Genomic DNA, 24,720 nt, shown 5'->3' with positions numbered 1-24,720 from the left:
TGCGTCGTCTGCCTGCCAAATAATCGCTAACGTCGCTGCTTTCCAGTCCCTGAAACGACGCTTGCCCCCTGTGGTGATCTAGGTCATGTGATACTCTCTGACCGTAGCTGTCTCCCTGTCTGCTATAGCGTTCTCCCTGCGAAGCGCTCCCTCGTATTGGCCTCCCAGCTGTGTGTCCACTAACTTCGGGCGGACGCGAGTAGGAAGAGCAAGGTTCGCGTTGATCGCGTCTTATTTCTTTTAGTTGTCGATCTATTCCCATTGCGTAATTTTGAAATTTGCTATCAAGGGAAGACAAGTGCCTTTCTAAAGCATTAAAATTAACATCATTAGTTGACAAACGATCAAAAGACTGTTGTAAAGAAGAGATTTTCTCTTCCATGGGGGTCTCATTCTGTTTACATTGTTTATGAGTGGCATCTGCCAAATTAATAGTAACATGTTGCCTTGCATGTGTTAACTTCTCATTTTCCTCCTCTCTTATCGCCACTTCCAGAGCCAGTTGAAAAGTAGTTGGATTCTGGCTCAAAACTAATCCTTTCAATTTGATGCTTAACCCGTTTATGAACTGGGCCAGTAAAGTTTGGTCTCTTAATACTGCCACTTCTTGTGTTTCGTTTCGACTTTTGAACGCAGCCCTGCATAAATTTCTTAAACGTGTTCCAAATTGTATTACAGCCTCGCCTGCCTCCTGTTTAGCGGTGCTAAATAATTGTAATTGAGAAATTAAAGGTATTGGTCGTTCAAAGCGTTTAACGAAGGCTTCTTTAAAGCGTTCATAATTTTTCTCCGCTCTTAACTCGAGCGAATGTGAGAAAAATTCGGCCGCTGGCCCTTTAAGTCTAGACCGAATTACTGCTAATTTCTCGCGATCCGACCAATTTGCAATTTCGGATATCTCTTCTACAGATTCAAAAAACAAGGATACAGGAGGTCCTTCATCATCTTTACCTAGATAGATCGGTATTAGGTTTAGGTAACCCGCGATCGAGGCTGGTTGAACCCTTACTTGTTCTTGAGGTGGCTCTGGTTGCGTTGGGAACAATGTTTCAGATATAGCTAAACTTGCCCCATCTATATTCTGGCTCTCCATGTTCGGTTAATATTTTAATTTTACTGTTATTTGTACAAACAATAACCTTGACTTTACAATATAATTCTTCCCACTGAAAAAAAAAAGCACCTGTAATATTTCACTATATCAAAACAAATATTTTTAAGCTACACTCATATCATCAACACAAAATTGAGCCTTACCTTTTGAAGTTCGCATACATATATATTAAATACATATATTAATACTCACATTAAAAGACAGTATAAAATGCTTATGCTAGCAATAAGCAGCAACTTAAATTTTACCTATTTTCTATCTTTTGGTTAGTCTTCTCTAGACTGGTTTATGAAACAGTTGCTACTTCTTGCTGTGCGTACTTAAATAATATTAATAATGACATCAACAATATAGCGTTATTGAATGTAGGAAATGTAAAAATAATATAGTATTTTATTCTACCAACATTCCAATAATACCAGCAATCATTGTTTAATTTCTATAAATCTCATCTTTATTTCATCCTTGGTCACGGACACCATTTTGTAGGGTGTCGCCTTCATCTTGTGGATGGCCCTGTTCTCTTTGGTTACGTGGCACGTCTTGATTGGGTTGGTTCTCTTGCTGATTCAAGGCGCCATCTTGTTTCCTCTCCTCTGTGGGGCGACGCCCTTTTTCTGTCTAGTCACTCAACTCACTATCTTTTAGGACAAAATTCCCGCCCTCGGTCTCCAGAAGTTTATATAACCCCTGTGACTGCAGCAAAGAATTAGCGCTGTGTTAAAGAATCGACCAATCGCGATGCGTTGGTTCGATTCCCCGCAATAACTTATTTTAGATGGTTCTTACCTGTGCTGGTGTGATTGGATATGGGCAGAGAGGATGAGACTTAGTAAAACACATAACAATATTTATTAACACATAACAAAACTAAATATACAACACTTGCACTCTACTTAAGTGATCAGTTTAAATAGTGGCATTCAGGCATAAGTTACATTTCATAATGTCAATGTGTGAATCAGGTATTATGCTAGTACAATCTGCTCTTCATAGAAATTCTGTAATTTCTCTTGCAACATTAACTCTTCACAATTCTTACCTTTTGGTAGTGTACTAGACTATTCTAGGTTAATCGTCCAGAATGTTATAGACCCTTTTTGGTACTCCTCATATTCTGAGGCTAAACGCGAGTGGGTGTGTTTAGTTCTCCTGGCTGCTAGTTATCTCTCAGTGCATCCTTCATCATCATTCGGAGCTTAGCGCTTGATCACGCTCGATTATGTTGCATTTTCTTGTGAACATCAGGATGGGGATTTTCGTGTATATGAGAGCATTCTGGTCGTTTAACCTATAGTGTATTAACATGTAATTCATTTGTGGTTAGGAAAGAAGCATTGAACAGGTTATCATTTTGGTTTCGGTTTCGGATTGTTACATTCACACGAATAATATAATTGCTTACCAGTTAATTTGCTCACTCCTAGAATTCAGTGGTACGGCCTCCTTCTCTTTAGCGAAATCTAGGCGGGGTCCTCTACTGGGTTTCGGGCGACTTTTCTGGTGGCCGATCTGCTCCTTCTCAGCCTTTGTCTCTCGCTGCCCTTGCGATCTTTCGACTAGGTGTTCATCTGCGAAGAGCCAACTCTCCTCTCTTCGGTGTCCTCTCTCCGTCTCTGTCTCCGTCCGAATCTGTCTCCTTCTCTGTCGTGAACGCCGTCGTCCTCCTCCTCTCTTTTCTGACTCAGCCCTCCTGTATATATCTCGGACTTGAGCGCTACTTTCCCTCTTTAACTTTTTTCTTCGTTGATTACTCAACAATGAGGAATTCTTCGCTCCCTCCCAATGACAGTGGGGAAAGTCATAAATATGACAGAGTCCTGTTCTTTTAGTTGCCCAAGTCTGCGTCACAGGCAGGTGTGAGCCTGGTTTTGCTATCAACCTAAACCTTCTATTTTGTTTATTATCGTTAGCGCGGGGCCGAAGTTCTCGCTGACTCTTTCTACCCCCGTTACGATCCCCTGTTCAGAGCGAAAGTAAGTTTGTGTTAGTCATGGGCTCTTGCCTTCTCATTGGCTCACTCACATCTTCTCTTTAATACTTTCGGTTTGGCTTTCCCTAACTTGAATATTACGAATTCTAATTGAAAACTGTTTTTCGATAATTTCGCCCTAATATCCTGAATATCGGTTTTATTTATTGAACAAAGAATGAGATCTATCCGATCGTCGTGAGCTGAGAATTTATCAGTCTCACAGTCGTTCCAGTGTGTTTGCATGGTATAAGCGGTTCAAAGAAAGATGGAAGTAGCGATATTCGCAATGACCCAATAAGTGGGCGTTCATCAACCTTTCGAAATGAGGACAGAGTTGCAGAAGATCTGGAAATTATGGCAAGAGATCGTCGCTTGACCCTCTGAATGGTGGCTGATGAGTTGGATATAAATAAGGAGACGATTCATCAAATTCTGAATGGAGATTTAAGGAAAAGGAAGGTCTGCAAATTTTGTGTTGAAAAGCCTCGGATGAGCAGAAGCAACGAACAGTGTTGTCATACAAAGACTTCATCCATACTTGTCAAAGATAATCCTAATTTCCTCGACTGTATTGTCACTGGAGATGAGTGTTGGGTCTTTAAGTACGATCCAGAGATGAAGTGTCAGAGCATGCGGTGGACTTCAAAATCGTCACTAAGGCCAAAAATGTTTTTTTACAGAAGTCCGAGTTCCAGACCATCATGTATATCCACAAAATATGATTTGCAAGGAAGTTGTTCCTAAAAAGGAGAGATTCAATGCTACGTTCCACGAAGAAGTGACTCTAAGACTATTGAAGCGCTTTTCCCAGTGAAACTGCAATTTCGAGGGAAAGGCAGCTGGTTTTTGTTGTGCACAACAATGTCTCCGCCCATTTCGCACTTGTTGGGAAGACATTTATGACGAAACATGGCATTGTACAGATCAACCATCCACCCTACTCTCCCGATCTAGTACAATTGGACTTCCTTCCTCTTTCCCATGGTGAAAACTGCCCTCAATGGAAAGAGATTTCAGGATGTTGAGGACATTAAGAAAAACATAACTACCGAACTAAACACCTCTTTGGATGCCTTCGCTGACTCTTTTTTAAAAACTTTTAGAACGGAGTAATAAGAGAATTCAATCAGGTGGTGATTACTTTGAATAAAAAAAATAAAAATAAACATTTTTGAGCTTCTTCACTTTGTATTCTTTTTATCGCACCAGTCCGGGAACTTTATTGCCACACCCTCGTATGTGAAAACAATAATTATTATTATTATTATTAAAATCAGTTTATTTCCCAAGAAACCTTGGGTCACCCCGGGACGGCTCTGTGCCAGAAGGGTGTGAATACAGACTAAGGTGCGAGGAACACAATGTACAATAGACAAGGGTACATTCGTGCTCGACCCGAGACTTTTACAGGATTAAATAAACAATAATGTACAAAATATACAGTAATATACATGAAGACAGAAAGCCTTTGTCATATACAAATAGGCAAGTTAAAAAAAAAAAAAAAAAAAAGGTCTGTCCAGGAGCAGGTGAGTATTATAGCTTCATAATCTGGTAACAGTTCTTGAGGATTTCCTTCCTGTAGGGCTTGTCTTCACAGAACCTATCAGGGTGGATTCTAAATTTATTGAAGATCCGAAGACAATTGGCTGGAAACATGTTCCTCAGGGAATCAATGCTTGACAGCGTAAGACGTAGAGGGAGACAGGAGTCGGGGTGCTTCCCTCTTGCCCTCCTCGGGCCAGAGATTAATGCGGATACTGATGGAGCATCAATTCGCCTCGTTATAAGCCGTGCAAGCGTGAGAACATTTTTTGTCATGATGATATGTCTCCAGGGAGTGGTGCCTAGATTTGCTTGTAGGATAGATCTGGAGATAGTTAGGGGGTGGCCTACCACCCTGTTCATCCATCTAAGCAACCAGTACTCTAAACTAAGATACTTCTGAAGGTATGAGGCAGGGGCAGATGACCAAATTTCTGAAGCATAGAGAGGAATCGGCGTAATACACCTCAGGATGTGCCGAACAAGCAGCGCGGGCTGATGCACACCAACGAGTTCTTGACGCACTGCCCAAAGAGCAGCGTACGTCTTCTGCCTCATCCTGGCAAAGTGAGGCTGAAATGTGAGCCCAACGTCCCAGGTGAGGCCAAGATCAGTATGAGAGGTCACCTTTTGCACCGGTTCCCCACTCACAAAGATTTGAATATCATTTTTGGCTTTCTTCTTGGTTATCGTCAGTTGTGCTGATTTGGAAGGGCTCAGATGCAGCCCTATTGTGGCAAGATAACTTTCCAAGCTCAATATCTGCCTAGAAGCTTGTTGGTTGATATCATGAATCTGATGATTATGATCTGAGCTCACGTAGAACTTCAGATCGTCGGCATAAGAAACAAAGTTCGGATTCTCAGCAAGGAAAGGCTCCAAAACTGCTGCAAACAGGATAGCTGACAGTACGCTTCCTTGTGGGATGCCTCTTGAGACGTCAATAGTTACATGAAGGTCATTGTGGGTCACAGACAGATGTCTATGGAGTAAAATAGACTTCAAAATTTGAAGTAAGGTATCCGCCAGGCCGAAGTAGTGTTTCAGAATGGTAAAAAGAGCTGGGAGGTGTATTCTGTCATAAGCCGATTTTATGTCGAGGAATATGATATCAATCTGTGATTTGTTGTTAAGGGTGTGCTGAATTCTGAAGAGGGTATCAAGAAGATTGGTAGTTGTCGATCTCCTTTGTAGAACGGTATGGAGGTACTCGGGCCTGTGTGCAAAGCAATGCTGGGCAATTGTTGGCTGAATTACTTTTTCGAAAATTTTGAGTAAAGAACAGCTGATGGATATTGGTCTCAGGTCTTTAGGAGATTTGGGTTTCTTGATCTTTGGAATAAGTTTACTGTTGTGTCGTATTTCTGAATGTGGGATATTATTTTATAAATAAAATATGCTTTCAAAACTACATTCTCAGAACAAAATATTTTTACTTAGTAAAAAAGTACACGTATTTCGTAATTTTATTTATATATTATTGATTTTAAAGTCGATATCTAAGTAAAATAAAATATAAATCGTTACTCATATATATTAGAAGAGCAACAAAATTTATTTGTACAAATAATGATTCTTTTGAAATAACGCTGAGCGGTACTCATTAGAACAAAATTCCCTTTTAACGAATTCGTCGACCTCCAAAAAGTTCGTTGTAACGAGATTTGATTGTGTTTTAATGCTTTCAATTCTTCAAGAATATTTGAAAAATTAGATTTCGACCAAGTTCAATTTCAGCTGTTAGGGGGGAAAAATTCAAACGGTTAATTGAAAGTTTTGATATGTTTTGGAAAACGTCACTAGTTACATTACCTAAGTGCTGTGAACTAAATTAAAAATTAATACAATGCAACGCTACATTGAGTTTCACAAAATTTTAATGCACTGATGTTTCGAGAATATTTACAAATTTACATTGTCTGGAAAAAAGTCTGCATAAGTTTAGAACTTTTTATCCACTCATTAACTATGAATAAATGACCATGTTCTCTGAGATGTTATGGGTGGTTGCGTAGACACCCAAATGGATTGAAACAGGATTCGGTTATTTAAATGCTATGTAAATGGGTTGTGGTATTCCTCTGGATGTTCTCTGATAGTAATCGCGTATTCTGTTTTAATTAAAGAATATTATTTCAAAAATGTAATTACAATTAAGCTTAAGTTCAACTAGATTCTGATACATGATAAAATAGTGTTTGTTGTTATTTGGTTTTTAGGAGCATTAGCAACTAGGCCAACAATTCCCTGACCTTTCCGCATCCTCCGTATTTGGTGGTGACGGGCTCGAACCCCAGTCTAATCAAGAAGCGTATGCTACGCACTGCTGCTGCTCCTTCCCACCTGCCTATAAAATAGTATACTTCCATGCCAATTTTCATTGACATGGAAGTACACTATTTGGAAAACTAGTGTTGCGACTTTTTTCGACTAGTATGGACAAAATTTGCAAAATTTGTAGTTTTTGTTGTTCGTCCATCAAACAGGCAAAGCTATCATAGAATTCAAATTTCATACTGACTCCCCGACCTTTACTTGCCTTGATGCATATTCTAAACAGCCCTCTGGGGAGTACGGTTGGTAGAATCGCTGTCCTCCCCACACCGGGTGGAAAAGACCTGAGCTCGTGTCCCGTCGATGACGTGAGGAATTTTTAGGGACCTTTATCACAGCGTGGCTGAGTTAGTCGGTCTCATGCGAGGGTTGTAACATGGTTTTACTTCTGGAAACTCTTGTCCAGCAAACAGAAAATCAACCACAGAACACCCGCAATTAGTATTATATACGGAGCAATATGGCCTTAGTTGCCTCTCCTAAAACCCTATTACAACAACAACAGCGTATTCTAAACGGCCGATGATGCATATCCTTTCTTCTTTTCGAAAACTTGGAACAAGTCTACCTTTACAGGCCAGCGGGCAATTAAAAAGAAGTATTCTATATTTTTTAAAATATAAAGGTTTTTACGTATTTATATATCATCCTCATCACAGCATACAAGACACGGACATTATGTTGCAGATAAAAGGCGTTAATACAAAGAAATTACAGAACTGTTATACTATATAATATCAGTGTAAATACACCATAGTTAACTTTATAAATTAAACTATGTATATAGTGTAAGACATCGTTTTAAATATATATCATATTATGGCTGCCTTCACAACGAGATACCAGCCATTGCACTACTTCGAATAAGTGCTGTTGCGCCAGTAAACCCAAAACCAAACAAAACTTCGAATAAGTAACGCTTCTCTAGTAGAGAAGACTACTGTTACTTATTCTCATTGGGCACCGCCACCCAGACGACACCCTTTCAAAGCTTGTTGGCGTTTCATCGGTGGCTGGGCAGATACTCTGCTGGTAATGGAAATATGCCATCACAGTTGCGAAATTATTTTGTATCTGAACCGATGTTATATAGTTAATTTAAACCCATATGGAATTAAGCCTTGTGCATTTAGTCTTTAAATACAAGAACTGTTATACATGCAGAATCTTTATGGTGGAATAACAATAGTTGAGACGCATTCGTTTCACATTGAGTGCTATATAATATGTCAAGTAATCTATTATACTTATTCAGATGAGCTTTTAACTCCTTCAGCTTTTTGTTTTAATGGTGTTTCTTATGATATTATTGCTGCCACTGAGTTGTGAAATGCAGGTCACCACACGTTTGAGTTGACCTGCTTTCAAGCTGATGTGACTGGCTAAATACGCTGATATTCTTGTATTCTCTTTGTTTTGTAAAACTAGAGTGACAGTGTGTCTCCTTTGTGGAATGTAAACATAAAATGTATTTATTTATTAGTGGAGGGGAAAAGTTTTTCGAATTCCATAAAATAAATTAAAATATAAAGAGATTTGAGATGTGTGACTGAAGATACAGACATACACGCACAGAACTATACGGTAAACCCTCCACAACTGCTGTTTCGAGTTTTACATTTTACAGTCCGTTTTTTTTTTTTTTTTTTTTTAATACGTGTACGCGGTTCAGGTTTCGTTTTTTAAAAAAGAAAAAAAAAGGGGGGGGGGGAGACAGTTATTGCTTCCGCCTCCCGGAGATCATGGGTGTCGGCATAGTGAATGGTGCAGAGAGAGATAGATGATTTGTTTACAATCTACCCCAGTGGTTCCTACACTTGTCACTCCTGTTGCACTTGATTTAAGGATGCCATATTCGCAGTGGGTCGTTGCACATATACCAAGATGCCGGGACACCGTTTGAGAACTAATGCAGTCTATGCTCTCAATGACACGCTCACCAGAAATATATATACTTATAGTGTTACGCGTGGACGTGTTTCTGCCTCTCTATAGATATTTGCGTTTATGACTAGCATTTACGTTTTTCCCTCTTGTATATTGGATTTCTTTTCGTAACATCTTGAAGATGGAGAAACGTGAGAAGAAACATGTTTCACTGTATCAAATGAAGGTGCAGGCTATGGGAATAATTGACATTTTGTGAGCATGTTTGTATGTCCTGTTCCATCACCTTGTTTCCCCATACGCATCCAGGCACGTTCACGTATTGCTTGTTGTCTTTACCATGTCCGTCCGCATGCAATAACCGGACTCTAATGGACGGTTTTCATGAAATTTAAAATTTGGCTCTTTTAGTAAGAGTTGTTTATTCTCATCAACTCTTTCTAAGAGAAATCATCCCAAAAGAGGAATCTTTCTTAATAGGAACCATCCCAAATTTCATTAAAAATCGGACAACTAGAAATCCGGCAATTATTGGTTTTTCTTTTAACGTGAAATTCTTGTTATGTTTCAATTTTTATTAAAATTCACTAAGAAATAAAGTACTATACGAAATTGTAGTAGCAGCATACTGTAATCTGAGGTACAGTTGCTATTTGTTTAATTTATTAAATCACAGAGCGTGAAATTCGTTTCACATCTTACACGTTGTAATTATGGAGTACAGTACTGTATTACAAAACGTTGAGTGAATATTCCGTTGTGAGGTATGCGCAGTGAAGTGAAAATAATTGCTTTTATATGCAGGGTGCACACAAACCTTTACAAAACTAAAACACTATTGTGCGGAGAGGATGCATAATACAAACCTGAAACCACGTATAGGTGATAGAGGATATCTTAAAGTTTTAATTACGGGTGTTCGATATGGTTCTCTGTAGTTAGTCTGCAGACTCGCCTATAATACAGTTCCTCTACTATACAGCACGACATATTCTTGTCAACGCGACGCATTGTTTAAGTTCCTGGCATAGGTTGAACATATACCTGGCCTTTCATGAACCCTCCTCTTCCAATCCATTTCTCAGGAAACACTGTGTTCAGGTTTGCACAAATTTCTTCATGGTAATCTGGCGGAGTTTCGTCTTGTTTAAAAATAAAGTCGCGGTTGGGGCATAAGAAAATTCCATAACGTGTTCCGATACATATCGTCTATGACGTCAGCTTTTCCAAAGAAGAAAGGTCCGTGCACTTTACGACATCTCATCGTAAAAGGCCAAATTCTGCCATGATTATATAGATCTGCAACTATGCTTCTACTACAGCGCGCGCATTTTCTGGTTGGTGAATAAAACTTGGAAGTTATATCCTCTATCACTTGGAAGCGTTTTCGGATTTGAGTCATGTACCCTATCACACAATAACGGTTTAGTTTTGTAAAAAGAGGTATGTCGACATCCTGTATTATTAGTTAATCAGTTAGTAATTAATTGGTGACAAGATAAAGAAATCGAAAGCACCTGAAATGTAACCCACTGCATACTTTGTCTGCTTCTTCTGTCTTCTTATTGTATTGTCAATCTCTTCATTTTCATGTTGTATAGATGAAAAATAAATTTTTTTTCATATTTTATTGTCATATTTGTTGTTTTTATCCTAACTTCTATTTTATATGAGATCATAGTCTTCCTAAAGGCGGTACATTTTCAGTAATGCCACTCCCCCCACCCGCAGTTGGCTAGGGATTCCTGTATAAATACCCCGCAGCAACTGCCTGGTATCTCGGAAGCAACAAATTGCTTGCGAATGTTTGAACAGTTCTGCAGTAGACTGGAATAAGATGAAGTAAGACAGTGCTGAAACATTGATTTTTATAGTGATAGGTTATATTCGCGCTATCTTTGAAAATACACCTTGGTGTGCCATTGGTTTTAGTGAGTAAAACTCCTAGAAGAAGTATTTTTTCTTCTTACTATATATTTAGTTTCTTGCAGTGGGTTTTGCGTGCCTTTCAGTGAAAGATCTTTAAAAAGTTTAGATCTGGAAGAGAGTATCTGAAAGTGGTATGAGTTCCAATTTTTCTTTCATTACTTAAAAATAGATTCTCACAACACAAATTGACTGACATTGCAAAAAAGCTTTTTTTTCGCTGATATGATCTTTGGTTGAAATCGTATTTTGATATGAGATGTCCAAGCTAACTAACCTAAAACAGCTTCAGAATATGAGAAAGAGCACAGTCTTTTTTATACGTGCAGGGTGGTTATAAAGTAACGGAGTAGAAATATATATTAATGTTTTTGCGTAAATTATTGCCGTAGCCTAGTGGTCAGGCGCGCGGGTGCATAAGTACACGTGCCTTGAGTGACTGGGGTTCAAGCCCGGGGCTGAATACGGTGCTGTTTCTTGTATTCTGTCTGTCTTGTGAACTCCTCTGACCGTTTGGTCGTCCCGGAGTATAAACAGAAAATTTATTTATTATTTACATACAAGAAAACATAACCAAGTTTTAACGTGAGACCTTTGTTTACATTGCTACAAACATTACCCAAAATGGGTAATGTTTGTTACCCGTTACTACAAACATTACCCTCTCCTAAATCGGTAACGTTGCCGTTAATGGTTGTGAACAGTGCAGTAAAGCTGATCATAGAACACATTCATAATCTCTATTTGGATCGCCCTCTTTAATTCAACGTCATTTATTGTGTTATGCAGTAGCCCCCGGTTTTTACATAACTCCACAACCAGTGGAGCTGTTTCATTCATTTAATTTTTCATTTATTTACACACACAGTATATACAATCTCAAGGTTTATGTACATCAATTTATATACTAGATTTATTTACATATATTTAAATGCTCTCTGTACATATCTTTAAATGTGTGTTTTAAGTGTGTTCTTAAATCGGGGTAGCTCCCAGGCATAAGCCCATTTCCACCTTGATAACCTGTGATGATGTAGAAACTACATTGCGGGCCTGAAAAGTATATTAAAAAAAAAGTGGAAGTTTAAGTGTGTGTTGTGTCAGGCCACTTCACCACTAGGGAGCTGCCGCCTTGTGCTCGTCCCTAAGCTTAAGGAGTCCGGCTCGGGTCTATTATTACTGTATATGCATATACACAAATCCCGCACCCGCCGTAAGCAGTCCAATATCGGTGGTTGCTTGCAGTGCCAGTGGATCTATTCAAGGTATTTATGTTTGTATGACGGTCTCCAGGGTTCCCCCTATAACCGACCAGGTGAGATATCTTAAATTATTATATATTAAGGCCCCCCCGTAATTTCTTACATATATGTATTATGTTTGTAAATTGCTTGTGTTCTTTGGTCGATTTGCCTGTTTTCTGGAAGAAAAAACCTCATTTTCTGGGGTGGAAAAACCTTGCTATCTACGCCTGACTAAAGTTCCTCGCGTCATCGAGGGTATTCGAACCCGGGCCTGGTTTGGGGAACGAGAGTAGCCTTGTGCAGGCGAAGTTTTACGGCTTCGGAAAATAGAGAAATTTTTTCTGTTTTATTAATTAAATTGCCATATTAACTTATTTTCTAGAGTACCTTTATATTCCTAGTTACGATACATATTTTAAATTTTAACTTAGATAGAGATTTTGTAGGTTATTACTTAGTGTCGGTAAGGGTATCCAATCCACGTGTTTTACAAAATTGCAGAGCCGGCGAACGGGAAGTTTTTTTTATCTATATTTAGCCGCTTTATTGACTAATTGTTGTATTAAATTATTTTCAACAAGTAGCTTATAGACCTAGTCAAGATCCTTCCTTAGTTTATTCTGAATTGAGACAGCGAGATTTTGGAAGTTAATTAATACTTAATGTCCGTAGATTTACGTTCGTAACTTGCCGCCATTGTTGCAGGGAATAACTTTGATATCATATATTTGGATCTTAGAAAGGCTTTTGATACTGTTGCACATGGAAGACTGCTGAACAAATTGGAGCAGTGTAGCATTGAGGCAAATTGCTGCTAAAGATATGGATAAAGTGATGGTTGAGTGGGAGAAGACAGAGAGTGGTAGTCAATGGACACTGCTCATCGTGGACTAATGTCATTAGTGGAGTTCCTCAGGGTTCAGTGTTGGGTCCATTGTTGTTTTCTGTATTTATAAATGATATTGATGATGGTATATCAAGCTTAGTGTCCAAGTTTTCAGACGATACGAAGGTTGGCAGGGTTGTTAAGGACACTAATGACATTACGCTGCTGCAACAGGATCTAGAAAAGTTGAGCAGATGGGCCGAAAGGTGGCAAATGTAAAGTACTGTACTACATATGGGAAGCAGTGACCCCAGAGTGACGTATCAACTCTGTGGTCTACACTGACAGTGGTAGAGAACGAAAAGGACCTGGGGGTAATGGTGCAGGCAGATAGATATGAACTTTTCTGAGCAGTGCAGATGGTCTGCAAGAGTAGCTCATAGTGTCTTGTCAATGATATACAGAAATTTTTCTAGCAGAGATAAGGAGGTGATTATCCCCTTGTATAAGGCAATGGTCAGGCCACACCTTGAGTACTGTATACAGGTCTGGAGGCCTTATTTTAAGAAGGATGTAGAACTGTTGGAACCAGAGAAGGGCAACAAGATTAGTAAATGGAACAAAGGGTTGCTCTTATGAAGAAAGGCTTAAATTTTGCAAATTAGTGTCTGGAGACTAGGCACCTGCGAGGTGATCTGATTGAGGTGTATAAAGCCTTGAATGGTTTGAGCATGCTCAATTCTAATGGGATTCTTCCTCTTGCTCAGAATAATCGCCTGAGAGGGCATAAATTCAAATTGAGGAAAGACAGATGTAGGATAGATGTGCCGAAGTTTGCCTTTAGCCATCAGGTAGTTTGTTGGTGGAACAGACTTCCATCCTTTGTTGTGGAAGTTGATAGTCTAAATAAATAATATAAATTAATAAATTTAATACCTGTCCAGCTCAGCTGGACAGGTATTTGTTACGAACGGAGGGGTGAAATGGGAGCGGGTTTTTTTTTTTTTTTTGCTGATGCTGCATAAGCTTGCTTTCTTGCATCATGTGCCTCTGCTAATGCTTTTCCACCCGGCATGGGGAGGACGGTGAAGATACCACTGTGCTAGCCGCGCAGACAACAGTGGAGCTATGTAAAAATGCGCTCAAATATGTATTGTGAGACTACTTTAAAAGCATTATAAATAGAACAAGTTAGTGGAAGAAACATCTTAACATCTTCCGCCAACTTGTTCTGTTTATAATGCTTTTTGTTGGCGGAAGAAACATCTTCCGCCAACTTCTGTTAATAATTCAATAACTTGCCGGTGATGGTGGGCGCCTCATCCTATTGAAAGGTCACCTGGTTCAACACCCTCTTTTGGGCCGTGATTGGACTCGCGGTTAGTATAGTTACTGCGATAGTTTTCCTTCTTCACTGTCTGAGAGCAATCTGGGTTCGAGTCCATTGTAGAGAGCAACGTTTATTGACGATCTTCACACATTGAACTAGTTAAGAGGTATCGCAGATTTGGTTTGTACGGTCTTTTATTCATCAAACTGACCACATCACACAATAAATTTACAGGCATGATATGGTTATACCGTGGCCCTAGCTTGCCTTGGCGTAAATCTGAAATAAAAAATCACAAAGCCCACTAAAGCAGTAGTAATGCGAAGCAGTTATGGTAACATCATCTGGTTAGAGAGCTCTCGTGAATAGCACAGTGGTTATAATCGTTCTCCCATACTGGGTGGAAAAGGCCCGTGTTGAAATCCACCAGGGATGCAAGAAATTTCTCACTCTTCATAAACTTAGTTACTTTTAAGCGGAACCGGGTTGAAATTTAATTTAATCAGTGCCTATGTGCATGTTGAAAAGGACAATGTCATTTGAGTTGTACAGCACATTGTTATAAAGTTTTTCTCTAACGAAAGTGCGAAACCTGCGAAATTTTTATCGGTTCTAAAACTGAGAACGGCGGTGAATGTTGATCACAACCACGAGCTGGCGAAGACATTTCTTGCTGCACTGTTGTGAATCCTTGGATTCCAAAGGTATACTTTTCATAAATTTTCTTAAGGAGCGGAAAATTATTAAAGTGGACCATTTGCAAGTTATTGAAGGATAAGGTGAAGCGTGCAGTATTGTCAAAATTTAGACGCTAGCAGTCCGATGACATGTTTCCACTAAGTCTGTGCCAGGATTCACGCAGTCTCAGTAACAATGAAGACCTTGAGTGATCCGAAATGGGACAACACCCTTATCTTCCCCATAACTTTGGCACCTTGTGATTATTAGTAATTCGAGCCATTAAACAGTTGTTAACAGGTTTTATTACAAATTATAATAAAACCGAATTTATTACAGAATAACAAAGCGAAGCTGTACAGTTCTGCTTCTTACAACGACCACAATACTTCTTCAAAATAAACATTTAAGAAATTAGCAATATAAATGCCGAAATGTTTAGACACAAACGAAGTAACAGTGTTTATTTTACAGATACTTAGTCCCAATAAAATTTAAGGAATTCTCATTCGTATTTGAATCACTCTTGTAGCAATAGCAACTGCTTCCATGAAGAAGCTTTAATGGTATTTTTTCCAAAAGGGAATTGTTTGCAGCCTTCCATTCCATCAGCCGCAAGCACTACATTCAAGTTAGGCCACCTAATTTACAGACTAGATATGACTTGCATTGTTTTTCAGCACTCCCTGCAGAACTGCACAATTTTTACTCTCCCCCACCCATGTTTTAGGGATCTGTTTTACCCACTGATGCTGCCACGAAGCGAATATTTCATCATAAGAAACAGCCGAAAGTAAAAGAAACAACCAAGCTCAGTGCTGTCTTCCAATAAAAATTCTTGCACCTCAGCAACACCACTTGGAGCATTCTGTACATCTGTCCAAAGCATCTACTTGAAGCAAACGAGTCATCTCTTTCTCTTCGACGTAAGCAGTTGTCATTGCAGTACGCTTTTAAATTAAAGTCCCTCCCGGATCACCTAGCTGGGGTGATCCGGGAGGGACTTTAACCAGTCTTTGAGCCACGATGGGTAAATTTCTACAACACCCGTCGGACTGCCAACTGACCTTTTGGTATTCGAATCCAAGGTCTATTACGTGAACTGGACATAATGGTAGACAATATTTCCGTCACCAAGGCAATTCTTTTCATAGTTGCATGCCCGTCTTCCGACTTGCAACTTCTCTCTCAAGATCTGCTAGAAGCTTGCAGCACATCGAATTGCCACATTGCCACAGATGGCTCGAAGTCAGAATCACACGTGGAATCAGCTGCTGTCCTTCCACATAAAACAACATCCATACAGCTTCTACGAAAAAGTTGCATATGCTGAGCTGCTTTCAATAGAATTAGCCTTGTTTTATATAAAAGCCAGCAATGATAAAAGATATATGATACGGTGCTGTTTCTTGTATTCTGTCTATCTTGCGAACTCCTCTGACCGTTTGGTCGTCCCGGAGTATAAACAGAAAATTTATTTATTTATTATACACAGCGATTCATTGTGTGTACATGTTATATCAACACTGAAGTACACTTGTAATCCTCATCCAGTCTTGTCCCGGATTCAGCAGATGCTTTGTTCCCTTTTTGAACTTGTATTTGACATCTGCTTCTGTTGGCTCGCAAGTGGCATTGGATTTGGGAGAAATGACCAGCTAATAATTCTGCAAAATCAGCGAACTGTTGCTTGTCAGTTTGCCTGTAATCTATCATAAGATGCATTTAGGCTAAAGCCTCAAGCTGCGAGCAAAATTTAGACTATGTATATATTAAGTGCAATAGCATCATTAATACACAGCCATTTCTGAATAAACAGAATATTTATAAGGCGGCATCGTTTTAAGTTATATCTGATATTGTGAATACCTACCTTCACAACGAGTTGCCATGATATTGTGCAATACTTCGAATAAGTAACGCTTCACCTAAGGAGCGTTACTTATTCGAAGTAGTGCAATATCATGGCAACTAGTTGTGAAGGTAGGTATTCACAATATCAGATATAACTTAAAACGATGGCGCCTTATAAATATTCTGTTTATTCAGAAATGGCTGTGTATTAATGATGCTATTGCACTTAATATACACATAGTCTGCAATCTATCCTTATACGGATTACAGTAATTTGCCTGTAATCTGTCCTTATACAGATTACAGGCAAACAGCACATAAAAAAACTACTCCCAGTAGCGAGATTCTTGGCACGGACAGGCTGCAAATAAACTAAAGCAGATTAAGCCTGTAATCAAGCAATGCCAGTTCACTCTGCGCATGGTTCGAAGAGAGGAAGTTGTTTTTTGCTTGACTCCGCATTGATCACAGTCATATGATAGTCTTTTCTGTTGAGGGAGGATGACTCACCTATGTATGAAAACTGTGAAACTATTTTGACTATTATTCATATTTTTATGAGAGGTCCCGTTTTTACCATTGCTCAACGCTTATGTTTTACGAATTTTATTAATCTTGTTGAGCCGTTTAAACTATTTTGACTATTATTCATATTTTTATGAGCGGTCCCGTTTTTACCATTGCTCAACGCTTATGTTTTACGAATTTTATTAATCTTGTTGAGCCGTTTAAACTCAGTCAGATTTTAAATGATAGAGGCAATATGAAGTTCTTTTTTAGCATTTTACAGTTCATTAATTTATACGCATGTATTTGGATTTATCCTTCTATTTTTGATATATATTTACTTCTTTTGACGTGGTAACCTGTTTAGAGGTTACTAAATATATTTTTTTATGTTCTTTCTTTATCCTGACTTCGGCGCATTATTGCCTTAGCTACCAAAGCTTCATTAAACACCAAATAACCAACCTAACGTCAGCAGCACAATGGTGAGAGCATTGTAGTTGTGGAAGCGAACAAGTTGGTTGATATGTATGAGTTCTCGCTACGTAGCTGGATGAAACAGCTATGTGTTTAGTACTGCGATTTAGCTGTTTCCTGTAACGGTAGTACCCTTCGGAATTCCGTATATTGAGGACGATGCAATTTTTAACATATCAGAAGCTTGCCACCTTAATTTTCTTTATGGATGCAACAAAACGGAAATTCATCAGTGTAGCTAAATTAGCCATAGGGCGAACCATAGCTTCGTGTCTGGATTTAAATAGCTGATCCTTGAAGATATCTGTGGGATAAAAGCAACATCCATTTCAGCAGCATCTTACTATCTGACATGTTGAAAAGGTGCCTTGTCCAGAGAAATAATACCCAAGATGCTTAGTTGGAACGTTGGTTCTCATTTTTAGGTCTTAATACGAAAGTGTATGCAGAGAGTCCCACAAATCGGCTTTGCAAGTTCGCCCATTAACTTATCTGCCTTTATAACTTTCTGCTCAATGTGCAGTGTTGGCCTTAGAATAACTGCTTCGTGATCTTCCTTGATGGATCTGACTTTCACATGATTCTTCCCTGAACTAACGTAACCAATTTCGCACATTGTCATATCCATCACCCCTTCATTTTTACTATGTTAAACATTCTCTACTTGTTTTATTGCCATAATTCTGTTGTGTATTTGTAGCTAGCACAGTAGTTACGATCGCTGCATGCGCCATGTTTAAAAAGCCTGAATTTGAATCCAGTCTAGAACGGAATCTATATGAACTTTTTCGTACCATGTTCGTCGGCCTGAAGTGAGTGCTGCCTGGTTTACTCCCAGAAACTGACGTTTTTACCTTAAATTGCCTGCAGAATACACACGCAATTTATAGTCACAAGAGACTTAGGCACCTACGAGGTGATCTGATTGAGATGTTTAAAGCTTGGAATGGATTGAGCATGTTCAATATGCTGTTGCAATTCTTCCTCCTGCTCCGACTACAGACATAAATTCAAATCTGAAGGATGGTTTCAGGATAGATTGTGTGGAAGTTTGCCTTCAGCCAGTGACTGGTTGATTGTTAAGACAAACTTCCAAGGGCGCCTCCGTAGCCAGGTGGGAAGGAGCAGCAGTGCGTAGCACACGCTTCTTGATTAGACCGGGGTTCGAGCCCGTCACCACCAAATACCGAGGATGCGGAAAGGTCAGGGAATGACCACCTCATATCCCGGAGCAATATGGCCTTAGTTGCTTATGCTCTTAAAAACCAAATAACAAACTTCCATCTGTTGTTGTGGAAATGGATAATTTGAATAAATTCAAGGAAGAACTGGAGGGGGATGGACAAATGATGCGGGAAGGGTTTTTTTTTTTTTGGTTTTTTTTTTTTTTTTTTTTTTTTTTTTTGCTGATGCCTCATAAGCTTGCTTGCTTTCAGTATTTGCCAATACTAATACTAAATGAAAGTCCACTTCCATAACATGTTTGCATTTCTGATTGCTTGCAGTTTTCCAATTTTATGACCAAAGGAATCTACAAGAGCGTCACTGAATGTTCTGTTTTTCTCTACTTGTCTTGAATGAATTTTTAAACAAAGGACTTGAGTTTTTTTTTCTGTACAAGCACTAAAGAAATGTAAATAGAAAACAAATTCAGATTATTTTAAACTGGTTTATGTAAAATTAATAAAAATAGTAAAAAGCACGGAGATGGGGAAATATTACCGATTTTACGAAAATCGGTGCTCTGTTCTAATTATGAATCTTAGAAGACACGACTTGACCAACGGTCCTAATAATGTTGTCACTGGCGTGGCGAATTGTTCTTGATGGATAAGTCATGGGCAGTCTTAAATATCCGCTCAACAAGAAATGCATTTTGGTGAAAGAAACTCATTTTGACGTTCGGTTAATGGAATATCTGTGTTATTTCTTCTACCGAAATGCATCTCTCTTTCAGCGGATTTAACATTAACCATGACTTATTCCAAGAACAATTCGCCATGCCAATGAAATGATTATCAGATTTGGCCAGATTATGATTAATATTCATAACTAGGCAAGGCACTCACTTTTGTGAAATTGGTAATATTTTTTTCCATTTTCGTGTGTTTTGCCGTTTTATGATTGTATAAGATAAACTTGGTCGCAACGTTTACTTTATCCTCACATTCTATATGACTACACCTTCCATCGAACTCGGTTTTATTTGGAATCTCTGCAACCATGAAGTACTAGCCTCGAAACTTCCAAACTTGTTTATTTTTCTGGCAGCTTAGTATTATCTGTAACTGGGATATGTCTGGATCGTACCTCCTTGAACATGTTCGTTATTTTTTCAATCATTTAGATGATTACGCATATTGTAGGCCTACTTACTATTTTAAAGTAACATTGACTGCCACAAGGAATAGCTCTCTTGAATGATTTCACATGCTCTTCGAACGGTCGCAATGTATGTGCGCATCGTTCGATTTTATCTTAAAGCGATTTGATTTGGTGTAGATTAAATTTGTCTTTCTTTGCCTTCTCTGAACTTGTTGAAGCTTTCACTTCGAGCAGTAGGCATCTTATATTTTCTCAATAGTCTTGCGAATTTCTTTCACTTATTGTGGTTATTAAATTTCCTATTTCCGTAAAGAAGTACCGCGAGTAACCTCTTCTTGACAAAGGAGGAGGAATTCAACGTATTTGAATCACGCATTTTCAACGTCGATCAAACTATTTGGCGTCGTTTGAGGATTCAGTGCGAATGTAGCCTTCAGAGCTGCTGACAGTAATGCAAGGTGTTCGCAGTTTCTTTGTATTCGAAGTAATGGCTGACTGCCGGATTTCCTTTGCCATTCATTACTGGTCGAAACATTGTTGAAAGAACTTTGAAAGACGCTACACTCTTTCCTGATTTTCGAGTTATCATTATTGTTTCAGAGTACAGTAACGGGAGGATTTTTTTGAAGAGTATTTTTAGTTTTGATGGGAATAATGAAATGCATGTTGTCTAGTTTTCATTAAAATTACCCTTGATTGTCAGCCAAAAAAACGCATCTTTCTTTGGAAATTGGCTGATACGGATATCTCACAACACGGGGTTCATGTAGTCGATAATGGGTGCATCTGTTTTTATAAGCGTTGAATTTTCTCCCGAGTTTTTGAATTTATTTTGATGACAGTCCTCCGATTTATTTATTTCATATTTAAATCTGCCTTCTTAATGAGGGGGGAGGGGAACATCTACATGCAACCCAAGTCATTTACTTCAATATGCGTTTGCATTTTTTTAAGCCCCAAAGTTATCTTGCAAATTGATAGTTTACTGTATAATTAATGCACTAACATTAACTTTAATTCAAATAAATGAAACTTGGTTTATTATCATTAATTCCAGACCCCCTGATGAATTAAAACTTTACGGAAATAATTTCTATTTTTTGGTTAATCTGAAAATTGACGTTGGGAATTTTGTAAAGTCTGTCCTTGTATATTTTATTTTATCCAAAATCAGTCACATTTTCTTAGATTAAAAACATTAGAACGTTCTTTTGACCAAGTTCTTTCTATAGAATTAATTTGCTGTCTTTATTTTAATGTAATATTCTGTTCAAAATGTAGTTCACAAAAACACCAAATTAAATTATGGCGTTGTAGGCTTTTCGGCTTATTATTCAGAAGAATGGCAGGGAGGAAAAAAAAATTGTGAGCAGATAGAGCAAATAAAGAAAATAATTAGAAGAATGGCTATATCATGCTTTCTTATAGAAGCGTTGAAGAAACGACCAGCAATTTTAATTCTTGCAGATGCAGTCCAGTATCGAAAATATCATTCCTTCAGTGACTTTTCTTTTCTTTCTGTTTTTTTTTTTTTTTTTTTTTCTTCTTCTCTATCATTTCTGTTAGGCGTGGTAGTTCTTATTATTTCAGTTATAGGAAATCTCTTCAACTGTTTCGAAACTTTTAGGAAAGGGATGCTGTTGGTGCTTTTAGCGTGAAGCTACCATCTTATTTAATCCGCAAATCTGGTCGCCTTCTGGCTTTATCATTGACGCTGCAAAAGAGTTCAGGCAGCACAGTTGCTATTAAGAGTCGAAGCGGAAGTTGGTTGGATACGAGAGTATGTTGGCGCACTCAAGGTAACAAGGCTTTCTCTCACATACACAAAAACAAACAAACAAACAAACCAACAATTTTCAGAAATATTGTGACATGCTGTAGTTATTCCTCAACAGCAGTAGTATTTTTAAAATTATTGCAGTGATATTTATTTTTATTCGTAATATTTTGATTATTAATTGTAAATATATATATATATATATTTTTTTTTTCTTTTTCTGAAGGATCCTGCTATAGATGGAGAAAAGAAGATTAAGCAGGACTTCGAAGAATTGTACGAAAATATGCAGCAGGCCTTTCGCAGTCTAGAAGATTAGATAATTTAAATGCAGCCCAATTGCACCAACAGAAACGTCATATGAGATTGCCGGATCACCTAGTCATTGTATGAACTGTATGGGCCATGAGATTCATTCCAATCAGTGTTAATGGATGTGATGTCTTTTTTTTTTTATTTCATTTTTCGCTAACCATTGTCAGGTGCCTCAAAAAAAAAACTTAAAATATTTTAATAGAATAGAAATTCTGTAAAATTTCCTTTGTTCATTGTAATGTGTTAATGTGCTGTAAGTTGAATAATTAGCGTAGATTCGTTTTACTGAATAGGCTTACTGGTTGTGCGAGATTATAGGAAGGGTAGAGTACGGTGGGTACGACTTGTATATGCTAAGCCTGTACTCCATCGAAATAATCATTGCACAACTTACAGATGTCCATCACCAAAACGTAAAGGAGTAATCTTAAAACAATTAACTCTTATTTTTCTCCGAAAAAGTATATCTCTTTTCAGAGCGCACATTTAGAATTGTATAATAATTTCTTTGAGGCATGATGCGGATTGTGAAAGTTAACTTTCTGTAAATAAATAAATCGCGACTTATACTCTACCCATATCACTGATTTGCCCCATAGCTTGGGGTATCAGCAATTTCCAATTCATTGATCTTTTGTTTTCGTCTTTTGAAAGCAATAAACTCTAAAAAAAAAAAAAAAAAAAAAACCTTAATTTTTTTGTTTAACTGTATTATGATAAAATTCAAATATTCTCTATTCTAGTGATTCATTTGTCTGTTGAATCAAATTTGGTCTCAACATCTCTTTTTTCTTATTTCCCATGTTGTCAAGATTTTAGCTCTATTTTTTTACAAAAAATGCAAGTTATTTATGAATTAAAAAAAAAAAAGATTTTTTGAGAGCCCTGCCATCAGAATTTAATGTTGTTCTGAACCAAATTTTAAGATAATCTTCTGATTTTCGACTTCATATATTTTATATAGATTATATAGAGATGTATTGTTATATGAACCGATATCAGTATATATATATATATGCGCGCACACACACAATATGTGTGTGTATGTGCAAATGTTAAACTTTAAGGCTTGCACAGTTTTTACTTTTCCAACATTTTCTCATTCTGTCATTGGTATATTTTATCAGTAATTGAAGATTTGTTGACAAAATGGCGTTAAGGTAGTGTATATGAAATGACAAGAAAAATAAAACTAAGTGAAAATACCGAATAGAAATCTTTAAGAAAGATTCCAGTACAGTATGGCGTCGTGGTTTATGTTGTTAATTATTATAATTAGTATTAATTTTTTTTTTTTTTTAATCATTGGTTGTGTGGACCGATAGATCAAATCCTCCGTTTTCAATAATTTGGATGATGTTTGTTGTTCCAACCACAAAGTAGAAATTCCATATAAACTTCTGTGTAGTATATTTATCGGTGTTGTGCGTTCTGATTTTCTCGAACGAGGGATATTGTATTGTACCAGCACTGCCAATTTTGAGTTTTTCATAGGTTTACTTAATCAGATAAAGTGCATGAATTGGATGCAAGCCTGTGAAATAACAGTTGATATTGGAATATATTATTACCCATATAGGGTTCGCATTTGTGTGTTGATAATAAGACCATACAATTTTTCGGGATGGTTCATTATACCTTTATTACTTACGGCTTCAAATTCCATTGTGAAGTAATTTGAGAATTTCGCAAAAATCAGCTTCTAGTTGAAGGTGTAATTAAATATTACGGGTATCCAGAACCAGATCGAGATTCCTGTTATACTACAGGTATCTCAAGTAAAATCTATCTTTAAAATGTTTCTAAATCATTGAAATATTTGAATCTTTTGGTCCTTTTTTTTTTTTGCATTAATTTATCTATTTTCATTAGTGAGTGTTTTTGTGTTGAAGAAAAGGCAATTATCTATGGCTCTGATCTTTAACGACTTAGCTCAGAAGTGGTCATCATCAGTATTAATTTTTGGTTTTCAGATGTGGATTGGAGATAACTTCCTGCATATCTCTTTGGAATTTAGAAAAAGCAAAAAATATTCCTCATTAAATTTTAAACAGTATATAATGACAGTTGATGTATCTGTAAAAGAATAACATAGCTTGTGATTGTTGTTTCCGGAAACGAGGAATTATTAATTTCCAGGACAACGAAAAACATGGGGTTTACTTTGTAAAGATTTAAAAACGGTTAAGAATAAAATGATGGATGTGTGACAATAAGAAACATTTTCTTCTGTTTTTTTTTTTTTTCTATTAAAATAGCTCTTCCTCACATTTGAGTAGTAGTTTGAAGCAGCTATGTGATCACAAATTTTCATCCTTTTAATTGTTCAAAGTAATAATAAAACAGTTATTTAGTGATCTTTATGTTCGTTCACCATTTTTGAGTTGTGTACATTACTGAAATATTCCAAATGAATTAGCTGGGATTGGACGAGGTTTTTGAAATTAAACGACTTTTAATCAAAATTTTATTATAGAAATATGATTTTATAATTTTGATAGCTACCAAATTCTGTAGTAAGGTGGTTTTAAAATGCTTATAATTCTCTTATCAGAAATTGATTTTAAATGAGAATAAAAAATAAAAAAAAATACAGGGAATTTGAA

At 37.5% G+C, this 24,720-nt stretch overlaps 1 protein-coding gene across 2 annotated transcripts in view; it reads left to right on the top strand.

Annotated features, from left to right (window-relative positions):
- LOC150080074 (V-type proton ATPase catalytic subunit A) overlaps nt 1–22,793 on the top strand; it is a 344,703-nt gene extending 321,910 nt beyond the window's left edge. For both annotated transcript variants that reach the window (XM_090381821.1, XM_090381822.1), the window contains exon 14: nt 22,026–22,793. In XM_090381821.1, coding sequence (XP_090237947.1) covers nt 22,026–22,118 — 93 coding nt within the window. In that variant the 3' untranslated portion in view covers nt 22,119–22,793. The remainder of the gene's footprint in view (nt 1–22,025) is intronic.
- Nucleotides 22,794–24,720: the final 1,927 nt, after the last annotated feature.

This window comes from Mastigoproctus giganteus, chromosome 9 (assembly GCF_048544385.1).
Source record: "Mastigoproctus giganteus isolate SK-2022 chromosome 9, ASM4854438v1, whole genome shotgun sequence".
NCBI classification, from domain to species: Eukaryota; Metazoa; Arthropoda; class Arachnida; order Uropygi; family Thelyphonidae; genus Mastigoproctus; species Mastigoproctus giganteus.
The sequence above is the reverse complement of the archived record's forward strand: the minus strand, read 5'-3'. Positions and strand labels throughout refer to the sequence as shown.